General features: G+C 42.9%; 1 protein-coding gene and 4 non-coding genes across 5 annotated transcripts; 2 read left to right on the top strand and 3 right to left on the bottom strand.

Annotated features, from left to right (window-relative positions):
* Positions 1-448: 448 nt before the first annotated feature.
* Positions 449-520, bottom strand: trnaa-ugc (transfer RNA alanine (anticodon UGC)). Its single transcript has one exon. It is a non-coding gene; the product is annotated as a tRNA-Ala (tRNA).
* A 792-nt stretch (positions 521-1,312) lies between these two features.
* On the bottom strand, positions 1,313-1,384 carry trnac-gca (transfer RNA cysteine (anticodon GCA)). The gene has a single exon. It is a non-coding gene; the product is annotated as a tRNA-Cys (tRNA).
* A 6,017-nt stretch (positions 1,385-7,401) lies between these two features.
* Positions 7,402-7,473, top strand: trnap-ugg (transfer RNA proline (anticodon UGG)). The gene has a single exon. It is a non-coding gene; the product is annotated as a tRNA-Pro (tRNA).
* Positions 7,474-7,880: 407 nt separating this feature from the next.
* On the bottom strand, positions 7,881-7,952 carry trnaw-cca (transfer RNA tryptophan (anticodon CCA)). Its single transcript has one exon. It is a non-coding gene; the product is annotated as a tRNA-Trp (tRNA).
* Positions 7,953-12,465: 4,513 nt separating this feature from the next.
* Positions 12,466-14,574, top strand: LOC115057366 (galactose-3-O-sulfotransferase 2-like). Its single transcript, XM_029524449.1, has 3 exons — positions 12,466-12,557; positions 13,137-13,449; positions 13,753-14,574. Exons 1-3 carry the CDS (start codon positions 12,466-12,468, stop codon positions 14,572-14,574), a joined length of 1,227 nt encoding a protein of 408 aa, XP_029380309.1.
* Positions 14,575-15,724: the final 1,150 nt, after the last annotated feature.

The raw sequence follows: 15,724 nt of genomic DNA, 5'->3' as shown, positions 1-15,724 counted from the left end.
GTTGGTTCAAACTGACTGAACACAGTCCACTGCAGTTAGCTGAGCTGCAGACCAGTCAGGGTGGAAGAAGGCAAGTTGGCAGAGGCAGTGTTCTGCTGGGTAACTTTGGGTCTGAAGAAACTGCTAATCACCCAACGTGGGGCTCAAACCCACGATCCAGAGATTAAGAGTCTCATGCTCTACCGACTGAGCTGGCTGCTAGAACTGCAAAAAAACTTTGAAAAAAATTGACAAAAAATACAGAGTGTTATATGTATTTCAAGTGTGAACAAGACAAGAGCATGATTGTCTTTGGAGCTTCATTAACATTGTGCGCTCCATGGTGGAGGTCATGACAAGAAAAGGGCAGTCTTTGATCTCATACATATGTATGTGCATTCTCAGTAATTTGTTTGAGTGACTAAGCAGGAGCAGTTGAACATTTCATACAGCATTATATTATAAATGCTGGAAATGCCGGGGATTGAACCCGGGGCCTCATACATGCAAAGCATGCACTCTCCCACTGAGCTACATCCCCTGTGTGGCTGCCCACAGGGCTTCTAACACACTGTGACAGGTGAAGGTTCATTCTGATGGAATGAACTGTTTCTACACAAGCTGCATGAATGTGACACAGAGCTCATGTTTAAAGTATTTTTCTTCAGTACTGTTATTGTGTCTGGAGCTCTGACTGTTGACATAAGTGCAGGCGACGTAAATTCAGCAGGACAGGCAGCATTATCAATGGCCACTGCCTCATCATAGTCCTTGTTGCAGAAGAGTAGCTGCTGCCTCAGTGACAGCTAACAGGGATCCTAACGAGTGATAAACAATAAACAGACATTTCCAATTGTCATCAAAATGTATTCTTTATATACATTTAATGGAGTCTTTGATCTCTTTGATGTCATTCAAAGAGATCAAAGACTCATTCATTCAGGACATTAATGTGACAGTTTATTATATGCTAAAGAAACTTTGGTAAGAGTCATGATGGTCAGCCATGTATGTTGGGGGTATTTTCAGATCCAAAATACATCCCTGTACATCAGAGTGGTGCTGTGGCTTAGTTGGTCAAAGCGCCTTGTTGCTCAGGTCAGATGTTGTAGAAACAAACTAGTTTTGGTGATTAACTGCATGGAAAACTTTAGTAAGACTAATGACAGCCCGTGAGAAAGTTGCATCCAAATGTTTAATTGATTTGGTTTAAACAGATTCTTATTTGAGAGAATAATCACTCATCACAGTAATTTACTGTGACAAGCCTCCCTCTGCTTTTCCCCTTTGTAATTTCAACCCCACCCCCACATGAAAACATGCAGTGTTTGGTAGGGGGCACCTAGATTTGAACTGGGGACCTCTTGATCTGCAGTCAAATGCTCTACCACTGAGCTACACCCCCCATAAACACACACAGCCCATCACTGCAGATCAGCAGGTCTGACTGAAAACATACTGTAAAGTCTGAACCACAGCACTGCTGGGGTTTGAATGTGTAGGGTGCGAGAGGTCAACACTTGTGCTCCTCACAGTTGTGTGTCATTTGTGTGTCTGAAGAGCTGCTGCCTTTGATACATCGCCTGATGATGTAACAATACTCACAGAATGAAATGCTTCCTTTGAAGCTGCTTTGAAGAATTTCCAAAATCACATGTGATTCAGATGTAAACACAAAGGCTGCCCCACTGTCACAATTCAGAGCAGCTGAGAAGCTGATTGCAGTGCAGTCATATTCAAATAATAAACAATGTTCTAAGTTGCTCAAAGTGAGATTTACAGTTTACTTCATCCTCACACTACATGCTAATGTGAGCACAGTTACACTGCCCCTTTCCTCTACATTGGTTTCTGTTTCCTCATCAGAGACTGGCAGCTGGACAAACATGTCAGGATGGTCGGTGGTCTAAGGCGCCAGACTCAAGGTTAACTCCTTGAGAGATGTTTGCTTTCCCACTAAAACTTGAAAACGTATCTAAGTAATACTTATCCAGAGCTTTCAGTTGTCACCCTACCACTCCAAATGTGAAACTGACATGCAAATATGGAATGATGCAATAACAGCCAAACAAGTAGTTGAGTATGCGATTTAATTTCTATTTAGCATGCAATGTCTCAGTCTCTGCTGTCTGTTCCACAGAAGAACACGACAGCTCAGCGGGACTCTTCTCTCTCTGGGACACTGGATCTGTCTGTCTGTATCCATGTCAGAAACTCTGAAACACTCTGAACTTCTTTAAAACACGCTGGATTTACTGACATGAAAGTGTCCACCGGTCCACCAACCCACCATCGATATATTGTGATGGTGTGAAGAACATGTGAGCAGGAGAGCAGCTGCTTAAGTTTATGATGTGTTCAGGAAACAGTCAAAGCTCCATACACAACAAGAGTCCTGCTTCTGTTTACCAAAAGCCTCCAACAAAGAGCTAAAGTCTTGTGGAGAATGTGGGCATTGATCCTACTCCCTCTCACATGCTCAGCGAGCGCTCTACCATTTGAGCTAATTCCCCTGCCATCACACCCCATGTTCTCTAAACGAACCCAAAGTGGTACCGTGATGCATATACTGATCTTTATTTGCACGTGCACAGTGTGATTATATATATTTTTATTTTGGCAGGTGACCAATTGTCTGCTAGTTTGTCTTTGCTAGCTGTGAAAGTATCTCCAGGAGTAAAATGATTAAATCACAACCTCGTTTTAATTGACAATGTCTATATTACATCAGAGGCCCTTTGTGGTGCATATACTTATTTGCATTTGTATCTGTATACACACACACACACACACACACACACACACACACACCACCTTTTCCAGCCCTCATGGTTCTTGGGGAATCCATACATGTGGAAACCCTTCTCGGACTGATTGGAGCATCCAAACGTTGCACAGCCAACCATGGTATGATACTGATCTACAAAATGTTAGTTGTTACCAATGAACCATGACACAACTGAACTGTTTTTTTTTTATTTTATTTTTTTATTTTTGTCTTTTAAAAGTGTGGGCCAGTCAAAAGTCGACCAAAACAACTTTGTCTAGACAGGATGTCTATGTTTAGTTCACTTGTTGTGAACTTGTGGGATCTTCATCCTCTTTGGCATGATGTTTGTGTTTGTCAGTGTGTTTCGCTGTAGTCCTCCTGTGCATGTACTGTGATGTGACTCTGTCTGCCAGCTGGTATTTACATGGAATTATGGGGAGCCAATGACATCACAGTCACTTCAAAGGCAACTGAATCATTTCAAAGGCGATGGAATCTTGTCCCAGTAATGTCTTATAGAGCAGAAGACAGAGTTTTGTTTTTTAATTATGTATTATATTATCTTCTACCCACGTTCATTATTCTAATTGACCACTAGTGTGCATTTACAGTCTATTGGTGTAACACACACATGTCCCACATGTTTGTCACCTCGTCATGTTTGCTGAAGATGTGGTCTGAGCACGGCCTGGTCTTGAGACTGAGCAGTGGTTCTGCCTTGAGTGGCCTTTTGTTTTGGTGAACGTCTACCACTGAGCTACAGCCGAACACGCTGACTGATTGCGCCACAGAGAAATGCAGAACTTTTCCTGTTGCAGCCTGCTATTCCAGCTAGAATTATCCTAAATATCTGCCTTTAAGGCCATCGTGAATGATTTCTAAATATCTTTGAAACCTGTTGATGGTGAACTCAGAGGTTGTTAAAGGAGCCTTTTTAAAGGGTCTAGCATACCAGTACAGGGGAATTAGCTCAAGTGGTAGCGCGCTCGCTTAGCATGTGAGAGGTAGTGGGCTCGATGCCCACATTCTCCACAAGACTTTAACTTACCTGAGCACTGACTTGGCTGTTGAATTCACTAAGTGCTCCTTGTTGAGGCAGTGCTGACTGACAAAGGCAACAGCAGGTTTGGTGGGAGCCATAACTGCCACCACAAAGTGAAAGTCGCAATTAACTACGCAACCTCAACGTTTACTTGAGTTTTGAATTTAATAGTGTTATTTCTTGGTGCTGTGTTTCCTACCAAACACAACAAGTCATGGAATTGATGTCTTCTTAGACGTTAGATGACTTCAGTTACAGAATCTATTGATTTACTCCAATCAGAGACACTGATGAATTCTTTGTCTTTCGTTCTGGTATTTCTATACATATATCATAAATATCATATATATATATTATAATATAATGTATATTATTATATTATAAATATAATATATTAAATAATGGCAGAGAGAGAGATGACCTGGCAGTGGTGGGATTTGAACCCACGCCAAGAGACTGGAGCCTGAATACAGCACACCTGTGTCACCTGTGAGAAAGCTCAAAGCTGTGTCCAAAGGTTTGGAGGAGTTCATGGCAAAAAGATGTGTTTGAAGCCATTTGGACACACAAGCAGTCAGCGTGCAGCATTCAACCTCACAATATTTCATGGTGTGGTTGAAAGAGGAGGCAGAATATTGGAAATGTAGGTCAAAACAAGCAGGTCATAAAAAGTCATTTGGCAAGAGTTATGGGGTACTTCGGGTGAGGTCAACTCTGACTGAGAGTGAAGCACTGCTGGGGTTTGAATGCAGAATGTCCTGTTTACAAGACAGACACTTTAAGCAGCTCAGCATCAGTACTGCCAGTTTGTGTCTGTATCGTAGAGGAAGAAAACACAAATGTCTGTCACAAAGGTTCTAATGACATCAAAGAGATCAAAGACTCCTCCCACTTTTTTCTCATGACCTCCACAGTACAGTGCACTCTGTTAATGAAGCTCCAAAGACAATCATGGTCCTGCCAGATACCTTTGAGTTCTGCAGACAGAAGAAAGAACCAAACTGGGCCAGGAGCCAAATGTTTGTTGGATCAGGCATCCTGAAATTTCTCTCTTTTGTGCAGTCAGGATGTCCAAGCAATCTCAGACTGTCCCTGTTTTACCAGCAGCTCTACAAGTGAATTGGTCTTTTTTTGTTATAGATATAACAGACACAGCTTTAGTTAATAATGAGAATTTAGTGGTTTAAAGCTCAAATCCTTGAACACTGTCTGGTTAACATGTTTCTATCCTTCTATGGACCATTTCACTGCACTGGACCATTTTTGCAGAATCAACAACTAATAACTCCACAACGAGACTGTGTGACGTCACTGGAGATCAAAGGCATTTCCTGCCTTTCATTGATGCCCCACGCGACACAGATGGATACGTCACACTCTCACGTTCGCTTCAAATGAATGAGTGCATGCAGTTTCTGTAGTGGAGTGACCATCGTGACTCTTAACAAAGTTTGTCTCCTGTTAAAAAAAGGCAATCACCACATTTCAATCTGCTCAACAGCAGGGTACAACTCAGACAGACTAAAGCCAGCTGAACACCGACGAGGAAGGGGTTCAAACCCACGCGTGCAGAGCACAATGGATTAGCGGTCCATCGCCTTCACCACTCGGCCACCTCGTCATGTATCATGTATCAGTACCAGTCTCTTCGGAGGCGTGGGTTCGAATCCCACCACTGCCAGTTTGTTTCTTGTAAATGGAAACCAATCCACTAAGTCAGGCACTTTTCATCTCCCTATGAACAAAAGTTACAGTGACAGGTTCAAATCCTGCCAACAACGGTTAGTCGTTTTCATGGACCAAGTTTCACATGTTCCCAAGCAGAATCTCTGTAATCTGCACAGCCTTAAAATATGACACAGCTGAGTGCTGTTGTTAGGACTCTAAAAGGATGAGATGAATCCCATCGCTACTAATTACCTCTATTCCTCTGAATGTAACCTGTTTACAACATCAGTTGAGTGTGATGACTGAGCTCTTAGTGAAACACATCACGGGTTCTAGGTCTTCCACGTGAATGCCTTTTTATAGCAGGCATTGCTTCTTAATGCTGAAATGAGAGATAAAAAGCTATGTCGGAAGTTTCAAGGTGCTAACATTTACAAACAGTTTGTACTAACAGTTAATTGAGGAATCAGCTGAATGAGGACAGATGTGACTTAAAGCACAACAAAGATCTTTCCCAGAGGGCCCTCAGACAAAGAAGCTGGGTAACAGCACAGACTGTCAGGAGTGGTATTTGAACCCTCAATTCCAGAGGAGACTGTCACCTGAACACAGCACCTTCTACAGCTGCTATCAAAAGGCTTGTTGGGGAAATCCTTTCACTGTTTCAGTTTTAAAATGTTTTACACCAGAGAGAAACAAATGTGATTGGGGGACCTTTGGAGCTGCAGTCATATGCTCTACCCCTGAGCTGCACCCCCTTCCTCAGTGTGTGTTCCTTGAGGGCTTGTTAGTCTCGGGGTATTATTTAGAATGAACGGCTCAATTAAATTAAAAACTCTCTTTAAAGAGGCTAGTTGGTACTGGGTCTGATAGACAGGTTGACAGGTTGACCGATGCATCTACTGGCACCGGATGTGCAGTCTAAAGTAAAAACTAAAATAATATTCAACCACCACTCAAAAAGGAGGCTCACAAACCAACTGTGAGCAGAGAGGAGGCTTCATGAAACAGTTTCTCTTTTCACCTGCTGCAGTAGCTCAGAGCCTCTGTGGTTAGGTAAAGGTCCAAAGAGATCAGTGGTAGATGTTCATCAAAACAAATGGCGATGGACTGCTAATCCATTGTGCTCTGCACGCGTGGGTTGGAATCCCATCCTCGTCGGTCTGTCAGCAGAATTATCCAAAGTGTCTGACTTGAGGTCCATCATGAATGATCTATAAATGTGTTTGAAAACTGTTCAAGGTTAATTCAAAGGGCACCTGAAAAAACTGCTTCTGCTTTCAAAAACATTTTCAGTTTTTATCCACAAGACTTTAGCTCTTTGAAGATACGGCAACAAGAGAAGGCCAAAATAAGGAGCTTAAAACTCCAATACCAGTTAGTCAGCAAAATATGATGAGCCAAGTCCACTGGCTTAAATAATTACATAGCCTATCGTAGCTCAAAGCTTTTGATCCAGTGAGACATTTATAAGCAGTTAGAGCACATTGAACAGAACCTGTTGAAGTCAGAGAAGCCTTCCTGAATTCATGTTGTCTAACTTACTGACACTTGAATAGTGGAACTGCAGACAGCGGACACATCATATGAGGGGCTCCTCTGGGATTTACACACAGAACCTCTTGCACCCAAAGTCAGAATCATACCCCTCGATCAGGGGTCTGCAACATTTATTTATTTCACCTTTATTGCCATTATTTAGTTTGATATTGATTAAGAAAAACCAATAACATCCAACCACCACCCAAAACAGAGGTTCATGATGACCCTGTAGTTGGCACACACCCTCTGGTCCCCCTTCTTGAAGGGCTGTTCATCATTATTTTGTTTGTGTGTAGCTGTTCTGTTCTTAATGTTGGATCTTTCTTGTCAATAAAGAACGCTTGAATAAAGATCAGAATGAAAAGTAAAATTTTTTCAATAATTAAAAAACTTTATCAAGGGCTTGTTGGTCTAGGGGTATGATTCTCGCTTTGGGTGCGAGAGGTCCCGGGTTCAAATCCCGGACGAGCCCTTCATATGAAGTGTCCAATTATCTGCCCCCCTTCTGCTGTGGACATTTTACCTCCTTCACTTTCCAGCAAAACATTTCCAATATTATTTTTTTAAACATTGATTCAATGTGGTCCTTAACCTGCAATACGCCCTTTAAGGTAACATTTGTGACTTTCTAACTACTTTCTTAACCCTCCACCCTCCATATCATTGATAAAACTTGCTGACTTTTGGGTTTTTTTTTAATTTTTTTATATTGTTCAAAATAAACTGAAATAAAATCAAATGGTGATGTGTGTCCATCTAAAATAATGGGAAATAGTGATGTGAAATGTGATGTGAAGAAATTAAATGGCTCATCAGAAAAACACGTCCTGCTGCACCACAGAGTATGTGAGCGTTTACCAAAAGTGCAAACAGATGATCTGACCCTTACGTGAGTTGAACACGCAACCTTCTGATCTGGAGTCAGACGCACTACCATTGTGCCACAGAGTCTCTCATGCACAAACAACTGTAGGAGTTGAAACGCAGCAAAACATATTAAATGACCAAACTAAAGATTTGAAGAAGGAAATACACATAACAGTCTGTGTTTTTTGTCAATTTTTTGGAGGATTTTTTGCAGTTCCTCATCAGAGACTGGCAGCTGGAAACACATGTCAGGATGGCTCAGTGGTCTTTTGGAGCCCACTGAGAGACGTGCTGTGTTTAATCTACTTTCTCTTATCCAGCATACATCGACCAACAATGACTGCTAGAGTCAAATATTCTAACATCAGTTTGAACCAACATGAAACTAGCTGAGGTTTAAGGGTTAGGGAAAGGATGAAAGGATGAAAGGATGGTGGACAGGAACCTGCAGAGAGATGCTGAGGTTGTGAGTTCAAGTCTCAGCTGGAGCATCTGGCAGTCTGTGGATTACTCCTGGAATGAACTTCAGAAACTTTGCACCAGAGTGTAGCAAAAAAAAATTCTGTGAACTCAGTCTGTAGAATCCAGAAGATGAATAACACACTTTGTCCTGCTGTTATGGAATCAAATCCTACTTTAGGTTTTCTATATATTGAACTGATAAGCACTGTTGGGGATCAAACAGAAAAGGACAAAGGTATTAAAGAAGATTTAATACTTAGCTACGAGCAGAGTGGCGAAGCGGAAGCGTGCTGGGCCCATAACCCAGAGGTCGATGGATCGAAACCATCCTCTGCTACTCTAACACACTGGATGTCTCATCATGAGTTTAACTTCATCAGCATTGATTATCAGAAAAACATGCAGAATGTCACTTTCCACTGAGAGTGAATGTTGGATCTTTCTTGTCAATAAAGAATGCTTGAATAAAGATCATTCTGATCTTTATTCTGAGAGTGAAGCACTGCTGGGGTTTGAATGCAGGATGACCTTTTCCCAAGAAATAAGAGCAGGAACAACTTGCTGTCCTCCTGAAATCCATTGTCATCTGCACAGTCTTCAGATTTGGCTCCAGGTGGTTCTGACCACACCAGACGACCAGTCTGTCCACCCCCCCGCCTGTAGGATTAGGCCGATGAAGAAAATTATGTCCTTTGAGCCGGATTTGTACCAGCGACCTCAGGATGTCAACTGTCAGCCTCTACAGTCCTCCGCTCTACCAACTGAGCTATTGAAGGTGAATAACGCAAAGGTGTTAGAGTCAGTTTTTTTTTGGATAATACCTCAAATTTCAGGAAGGATAACAAAAGTAAAACTACGAGGGCCTGGAATTGAACCCGGGTCAACTGCTTGGAAGGCAGCTATGCTTGACATCTATACCACCATCACAAGGGAAGAGTGAAAATCACGGTCCTTTTTAATGAAACTGGTTATGGGAACTCACATGTGGCTGGACTTATGACCGAACATTATCCACACTGTCAATGAATCAAAGTAAACTAATCATCCCTCAACAGAGGAGAAGGCCTCAGATATGTCTTTCTTTCTTTCCATCCTCTGGTGGAGGCCACGAGAGCTGAAAAAAGCTTCCGAATCGATGTAACAGGTGTGATGTTTTCTACAGTTCTTAGAATTGCGGTACGTTAAAGTCCTCTCATCCATGTCGTCTAACAACGGTCACCCCCTGCGGGGCACTCTGACAGCACAGGGGAACTCCTTCAGTCAGAGGCCGCTCCACCCAAAGTGTGTGAAGGAACGCTACGACAGGTCCTTCCTGCCTTCGGTGGTTAGGGTTAGGGTTACATAACAAACATTGCACCCAGTAGTCCGCACACCTCGCATCCCCTCGCCTGCAATTCAAGCACTAAATCCTTGTAAATATCTGTTGGTTCTATAATTTCATTGATGTTGTGCTTCTTGTAAAAGGATGTGTGGGCATGGATTGGTATGCAAAGCTGGTGAAAACACTGACTATCATCCAGCAGCTCGTACTGTAGCCAGGCAGGATCTTTGTTTTCGCTCGGGGGCACTGACTGAGTTCATGAGGTGCAAGTGGGGACTGGATATACTGGTTAGGGGGGTGATGAGTGGAGCGACTGAGCTCATGAGGTGGAGTAGAGCTGCTCACTTTAATGTGTCCAGCTCAGGACGCATTTGCAGCACAGCACTGAATCAGGGACCAAAATAAAATACACAGGATACATTTATACTCTCTGACAAGCAGCCGTGCCACAGATGATGGGGAAATGCAGAAATTGGGCTTCCACTTGCCTGAGACACTTTGTGGCAGCAAGCAGGTAAACACATCTCATTCCGGCTCTTTACCACCTGACCCAGAGAAGTCCAGATTTTTCCAAGCAAATGACCAGAAGCAGTGGAGACAAATACAGGCAAAGAGCAGGCAAAGAACAAGATCAGGTTCAGAAGGCAGGTGTGTTTTCTGGGGCGGAGATGATACGGGTGATTATACAGAGTGCTGGAAAGTTACAAAGAACAGTCCGACAGAGTGGAGGTGGACGAAGGGACAGAAATTAGAGTACAGCATAGTGCTGCTAAAGGTTCCCCATATTTGAATGGATTCAGACAACAGATTGGCCTCCATACTCATCCTGTTAGAGCTGAGAACTGCATTTTCCGACACTGACCATAATATGTTACACGGTCTGGAGTCGGAAATTTGGATTAAAGGAACAAAATCATATTTATCAGATGGATGGATTGGATTCTTCCAATACGCAAAAACAAAGTTATATACAGGTACTACTTCTTTTCACGCTCTGTATGCATCCTTTAGGGAATATTATCAGGAAGCACCACATCAATTTTCATGGTTTCAACGATGATCCCCAGCTGTTCATATCACCGAAGCTAATCAGTCAGTCAGACTTCCGACATGTCTTAAAGGCATAAAGGGCTTGGAGGACCTGGAATTGTTTACTGAAACTGAAGTTGTTTTACCTCAGACAAGTCTGATCTGATCGTGTTATCGTTATAGATAGCGTTACCTTGGCCTCCCCTTCCACTGTTCCAGTCCTTTTTGACCAGAGCATGTCTTTTTCCCCCCTCACATAAAACAAGCCCGAGGCGTTCTTCTCTCACCTGTGAACTATTTCAAAAATCAGAAACATCCATTGTCATGGGAATGCAGTAAGACTAGTGCAGGCATTTGTTACTTCCGAGCAGGACGGCTGTAGTTCACTACTCTCAGGATGTACGAACAGATCTCTGAAAAGCCGTCAGCTGATTCAGGACGCTGCTTCACAAATATTAACAGCATCTGAAAAAGATCACATTTCTCCTGTATTAGCTTCTTTTCAAATGCCAGCCAATGTTATGGGCGTGGGCCGGGATACACCCTGGACAGGTTGCCAGTCCATCACAGGGCAGCAGACGTACAGGGAGAACATGTAAGCTCCATGCAGCATGCAAACCATAAACTAACTAATAAATGCCAAATTTCTCCCCCCAAAAAATATATATAAATAAGAAATAAGATTAAATAAGAAGGTTTATCACATTGTGGCTGTAGCTGTCTTTTCTTTTATGATACTACCAGATGAACCAGCAGGCATCGTTTCCACCACACACAGCGTGGACACATTGCACAAAGATGTCACACACTGACACCAAGCCAAAATGATAACAAACGTCCTCATCATCTCTTCCAGCTGTTGACCGTCTGACTGACTGAGTGCATGAGCCAAGAGAGATTCATTGTCATCGTTTGAACACAAATGAAAGCAGTTTGGCAGCTCTTTTCTGGCAGCGAAATCAAACACAATGGAAGTAGAAAAAGGGCAGACAGGTAAACCAGGAGGTCGGAATATTAACAAAGAATAACAAATAGAGGAAAAAGATTTATGATACAAATACCATAAAAGTTAGACAAAAGGTGATTATACATTTTGCCGAGTTGGACATGTGTGCAAAAGCTGTAAATTCAGTGGTTGTAAGGTTTGACGCTTTGGTTCTCAACCTTTTTTCAGTGATGTACCCCCTGTGGAATATTTTCTCAGCCATGTACCCCCTTACCAGCGCAATTTTGGGTGAATAAAAAAGATGCCAAACTGTGCATCAGTGACTGGTTAAACTCTGTAACTAAGAAACAGCAAATAATTATCAACTTAAAGTACTTAAAGTGCTTCCACCTCCTTAAAATTGGATTTTCTATGACCTCAGAGAAACATTCAACTGTAAAGTCTCACGTACCCCCTGCGGTGCTTTCACTTACAGCTCTTGGATAGAAACAGTTTATTGTTTTATGGGAGAGGGCAGAGGAGAGAAGACATGATGTCCATGGTGTGTGTTGCACAGAGAGCCTTCTTCAGATGGCAGTGTGTGATATTTTCCTGGTTGTTACCTGGTGTGAGATGTGACTGGTCCATGTGGACACAAAGGACTTTGAAGTTCCTGAAGGCATTTACAAATGATGTTAGACGCCTGTGGTGCAGACATCAACAGCTCCTGACAACGTTCCTTACCTGGTAATCATCCAGGTTAGGATTTGACAAAAAGGCAGAGTGTCCTCAGCACCTGCTTACTGGTGCTAAAAAGCAGATGTTGTGAAAGGACCCTGGGTTGTGATGCAGCTGCTAACATGACTCTGACAGCTCATTTACTATATGAGACATTCACCTTCACCAGTCAGAGTCAGGGTCCCCAGAGGAACTCCTCTGGTTTCTCCTCCAGGTAAACAGGAAGTGGGGCTTTTACTCCTGAGACAGGGGCCATGGACCTGAGAAATCCACAAGGTCCAAACTATCCTGAGACCACCGTCGACTTTAGAGATCTGGACCCTGTGGTGTGTATGTGAATGTGTGTGTCTGTGTTTGTGAGGAGCAGCCTGACAAGTTAGACCAGATTCTAAGTCTGGCTGCTAGACCTGTTCCACATCCTACAGGCAGACCTGGACCTGCTCTGAAGTGAATGTTGGTAATGATGTCACTGAGCTGGATTTTCAACTGTTTTGTGTGTGTGTGTGTGTGTGTGTGTAAACCACAGGTATGTGAGAACTCGCAAGAGACGTCATTTGCTGTGGAGATTGCTCCTTCTGCTCCTTCTCTGCTTCGTCCTCCGGACTTTCGTCATCGACAGGTGAGACTGACCTGTAATGTGTTTGTTTGTGTGTGTGTGTGTGTGTGAAAGTGAGTTTCAAATCAAATCAAATGTTATTTTTATTGCACACAATCATGACAAAGTGTGTTTCTTCAGTAAAAACATGAGGGCAAACTCTTTTCAGTTACTTGATAAAGCGTTCAACTTTTTCAGACACTCAGACACAGCGAGGCGAGGAGTTCCACCTGATCCGAACTCTGTGGCTGATGTCCCCAACACAGCAACCTGCCACCCACAGTCTCACATTGTGTTCCTCAAGACGCACAAAACAGCCAGCAGCACCGTGTTAAACATCCTGTATCGCTATGGAGAGAGCAGGAACCTGACCTTTGCCCTCCCGGTCGGCCAAGCAATGCATTTGTTTTACCCCAAACTCTTTGAATCGCATTTTGTAGAAGGCTTCAGCAGCGGCAGAGTGAAGGAGTTCCACATCATGTGCAACCACATGAGGTTCAGAAAAGCTGAGGTGAGTTTTTTTGTTTTTGTTTTTGTGGGTTAGATTTAGGGCTCAGGGGTTATAGGGTTAGAGTAACAGGTTAGGGGTTGGGGCTGCTCACTGTGGTTTATGTGTGAATCGTTGTAAAGTGGTTAGCACTGTTGTGTCACAGCGGGAATGTTCTTAGTTTGGACCCTGGGGGTTGTTCCTCCAAACACACGCTGGTTGATTGGTGACGCTCACGAGTTTTTTCTGTATCACAATGAAAACTGATTGATTGACAGAGAAAAAATCTCTGAGAAAGTTCTCCTCCTTTCATGTTTTATGTTCTAGGTGGCTAAAGTGATGCCTGAGGACACCTTCTACTTCTCCATCATAAGACATCCTGTGACCATGATAGAGTCCAGCTTTAGTTACTTCAAGGGAATACCGGCCTTCTTCAATAGTCGCAGTTTGGAGGACTTCCTGGACAACACCAACAACTTCAAAGATTCAGCACCGTGGAATTTCTTGGCTCACAACAATCTGGCCTTTGACTTTGGCTTTGACCACAATGTCACAGCTGATGCTGACGACCACGAGGACAAAGCCAAAAGGGCTGTTGCCGCCATAGAACGGGACTTCCATCTTATTCTTGTTTCTGAATACTTTGATGAGTCCATGATCCTGCTCAAACACGTCCTTTGCTGGTCCCTGGAGGATGTGGTTTCCTTTAAACTCAACAGTCGCAGTAATAGAACTCTTCATCAAATCTCACCAAACACTGCAGAGAAAATCAAGCGCTGGGATGCTCTGGATTGGAGTCTCTACCTGCACTTCAACGCCACCTTCTGGCAGAAAGTAGACAGTGTTGTTGGAAGAGAGCAAATGAAGAGTGAAGTGTCTCAGCTGAGGGAGCTACAGGACAAGCTAGCAAACACCTGCCTGAAAGGGGGCGGAGCTGTCGACCCATCCCAGATGAAAGATGCTGGGCTGATGCCTGCTCAGTCTGGAACAGCTGTTATTCAGGGCTATAACCTGAAACCAGACTTAGACAGCCAAACCAGAACACAATGTCAAAGACTCACAACTCCAGAAGTGCAGTACACGCAGCGCCTGAAGTCCCTGCAGTTCCCTGTTCAGCAGAAGCAGGTAAAAAGGATGGTTCCTCCATAGCATCAACACAGGGAGTGGTCAGACCTACGGGAGCCTGCTATGGACAAGTCAGCACACACAAAATCACACATCTCAGGACATAAACAGCCCCAAGCGTCCTGTCAACACACTCAGAAGTTCAGAACAGACCAAGTCTGCCATGAGTGTTTCATGGTGTTCTTTCCAAACAGTTGATGATTTAAAACAAGCCATTTTTTTCTGTTTTTAAAGCCTAAACAGCCTTCAGTCATGAGCCACAAGAAAATCAGGAGTAAAGCCATGAATAGTTTCTTTATTAGTACTGGAAGGTAAATTTATTAGACAGACAGATCTCAGCAGTCCACAGAAACAAAAACCTTTAAATAAATAAAGCATCGAAAAAAGAGAATGTATCTGCTATTATAAATGAACACATCGTTAAATATAATAATAATAATAATTATTATTATTGTTATTATTATTGTTACTACTATTATTAAATGTTATTAAATGTTTTTTATCATCACATCGCAAAATGCATTCATTTAGCTCTATTATAAATTCCAGTATGCGTGCATTTCTTGCTGAATCTGTGCACTCACTGTAGAGGAGAGTAGAGTGCTGTGGATTTGAGCCGGTAAAAGGCTGAATGATTTCAATGCAGATAAAGGTTGCGTATATTGGCTGGTTAAAGCAGCCTGTGTTTAAATCCCAGCAGTTCCTTGTTGCTAAAGTCAGATGTTGTAGAAACAAACTACTTTTGGGTTTTCATCAGCTGTAGGTTACAACCATCAATGTTATAGATATGACAGACAACATTCTCCATGTTTTCCTGTTAATCAGTGCTGCTGAATAACTCATGCCTCATGATGGGACATCCAGTGTGTTAGAACAGCAGAGGATGGTTTTGATGAACCCACCAGCTTGGCGTTAACTGAATATAACTGGCCAGTTACCAGGGTCATGGACAGGCCAACCACTGTCCATGACTTGTTGTTAGAATGTGTTAAATGTGAGTGTTGTTGTGGGTGTGTATCTACTGTAACAGACCGACTGTAGCTGAATAGATAGAACGGTTTCATCCTCCTCCTGGTCTGTAGACCAGTTCTATAAATGTTATCTCATAATTCTGGACCTTCAAGGACACACACTGTGTAACAGGAGCTCAGTGGACAGGTGAAAAACAGAAACT

This window comes from Echeneis naucrates, chromosome 2 (genome assembly GCF_900963305.1).
Source record: "Echeneis naucrates chromosome 2, fEcheNa1.1, whole genome shotgun sequence".
Lineage (NCBI taxonomy): Eukaryota > Metazoa > Chordata > Actinopteri > Carangiformes > Echeneidae > Echeneis > Echeneis naucrates.
The sequence above is the reverse complement of the archived record's forward strand: the minus strand, read 5'-3'. Positions and strand labels throughout refer to the sequence as shown.

Bases quoted from the DNA above. Each gene is read 5' to 3' on its own strand.
- LOC115057366 (XM_029524449.1), top strand. From the start codon at position 12,466: ATGACTCTGACAGCTCATTTACTATATGAGACATTCACCTTCACCAGT. The intron at 12,558-13,136 runs GTAAACAGGAAG...CAACTTTTTCAG, and splicing joins TCCTCTGGTTTCTCCTCCAG to ACACTCAGACACAGCGAGGC. The intron at 13,450-13,752 runs GTGAGTTTTTTT...TTTATGTTCTAG, and splicing joins TGAGGTTCAGAAAAGCTGAG to GTGGCTAAAGTGATGCCTGA.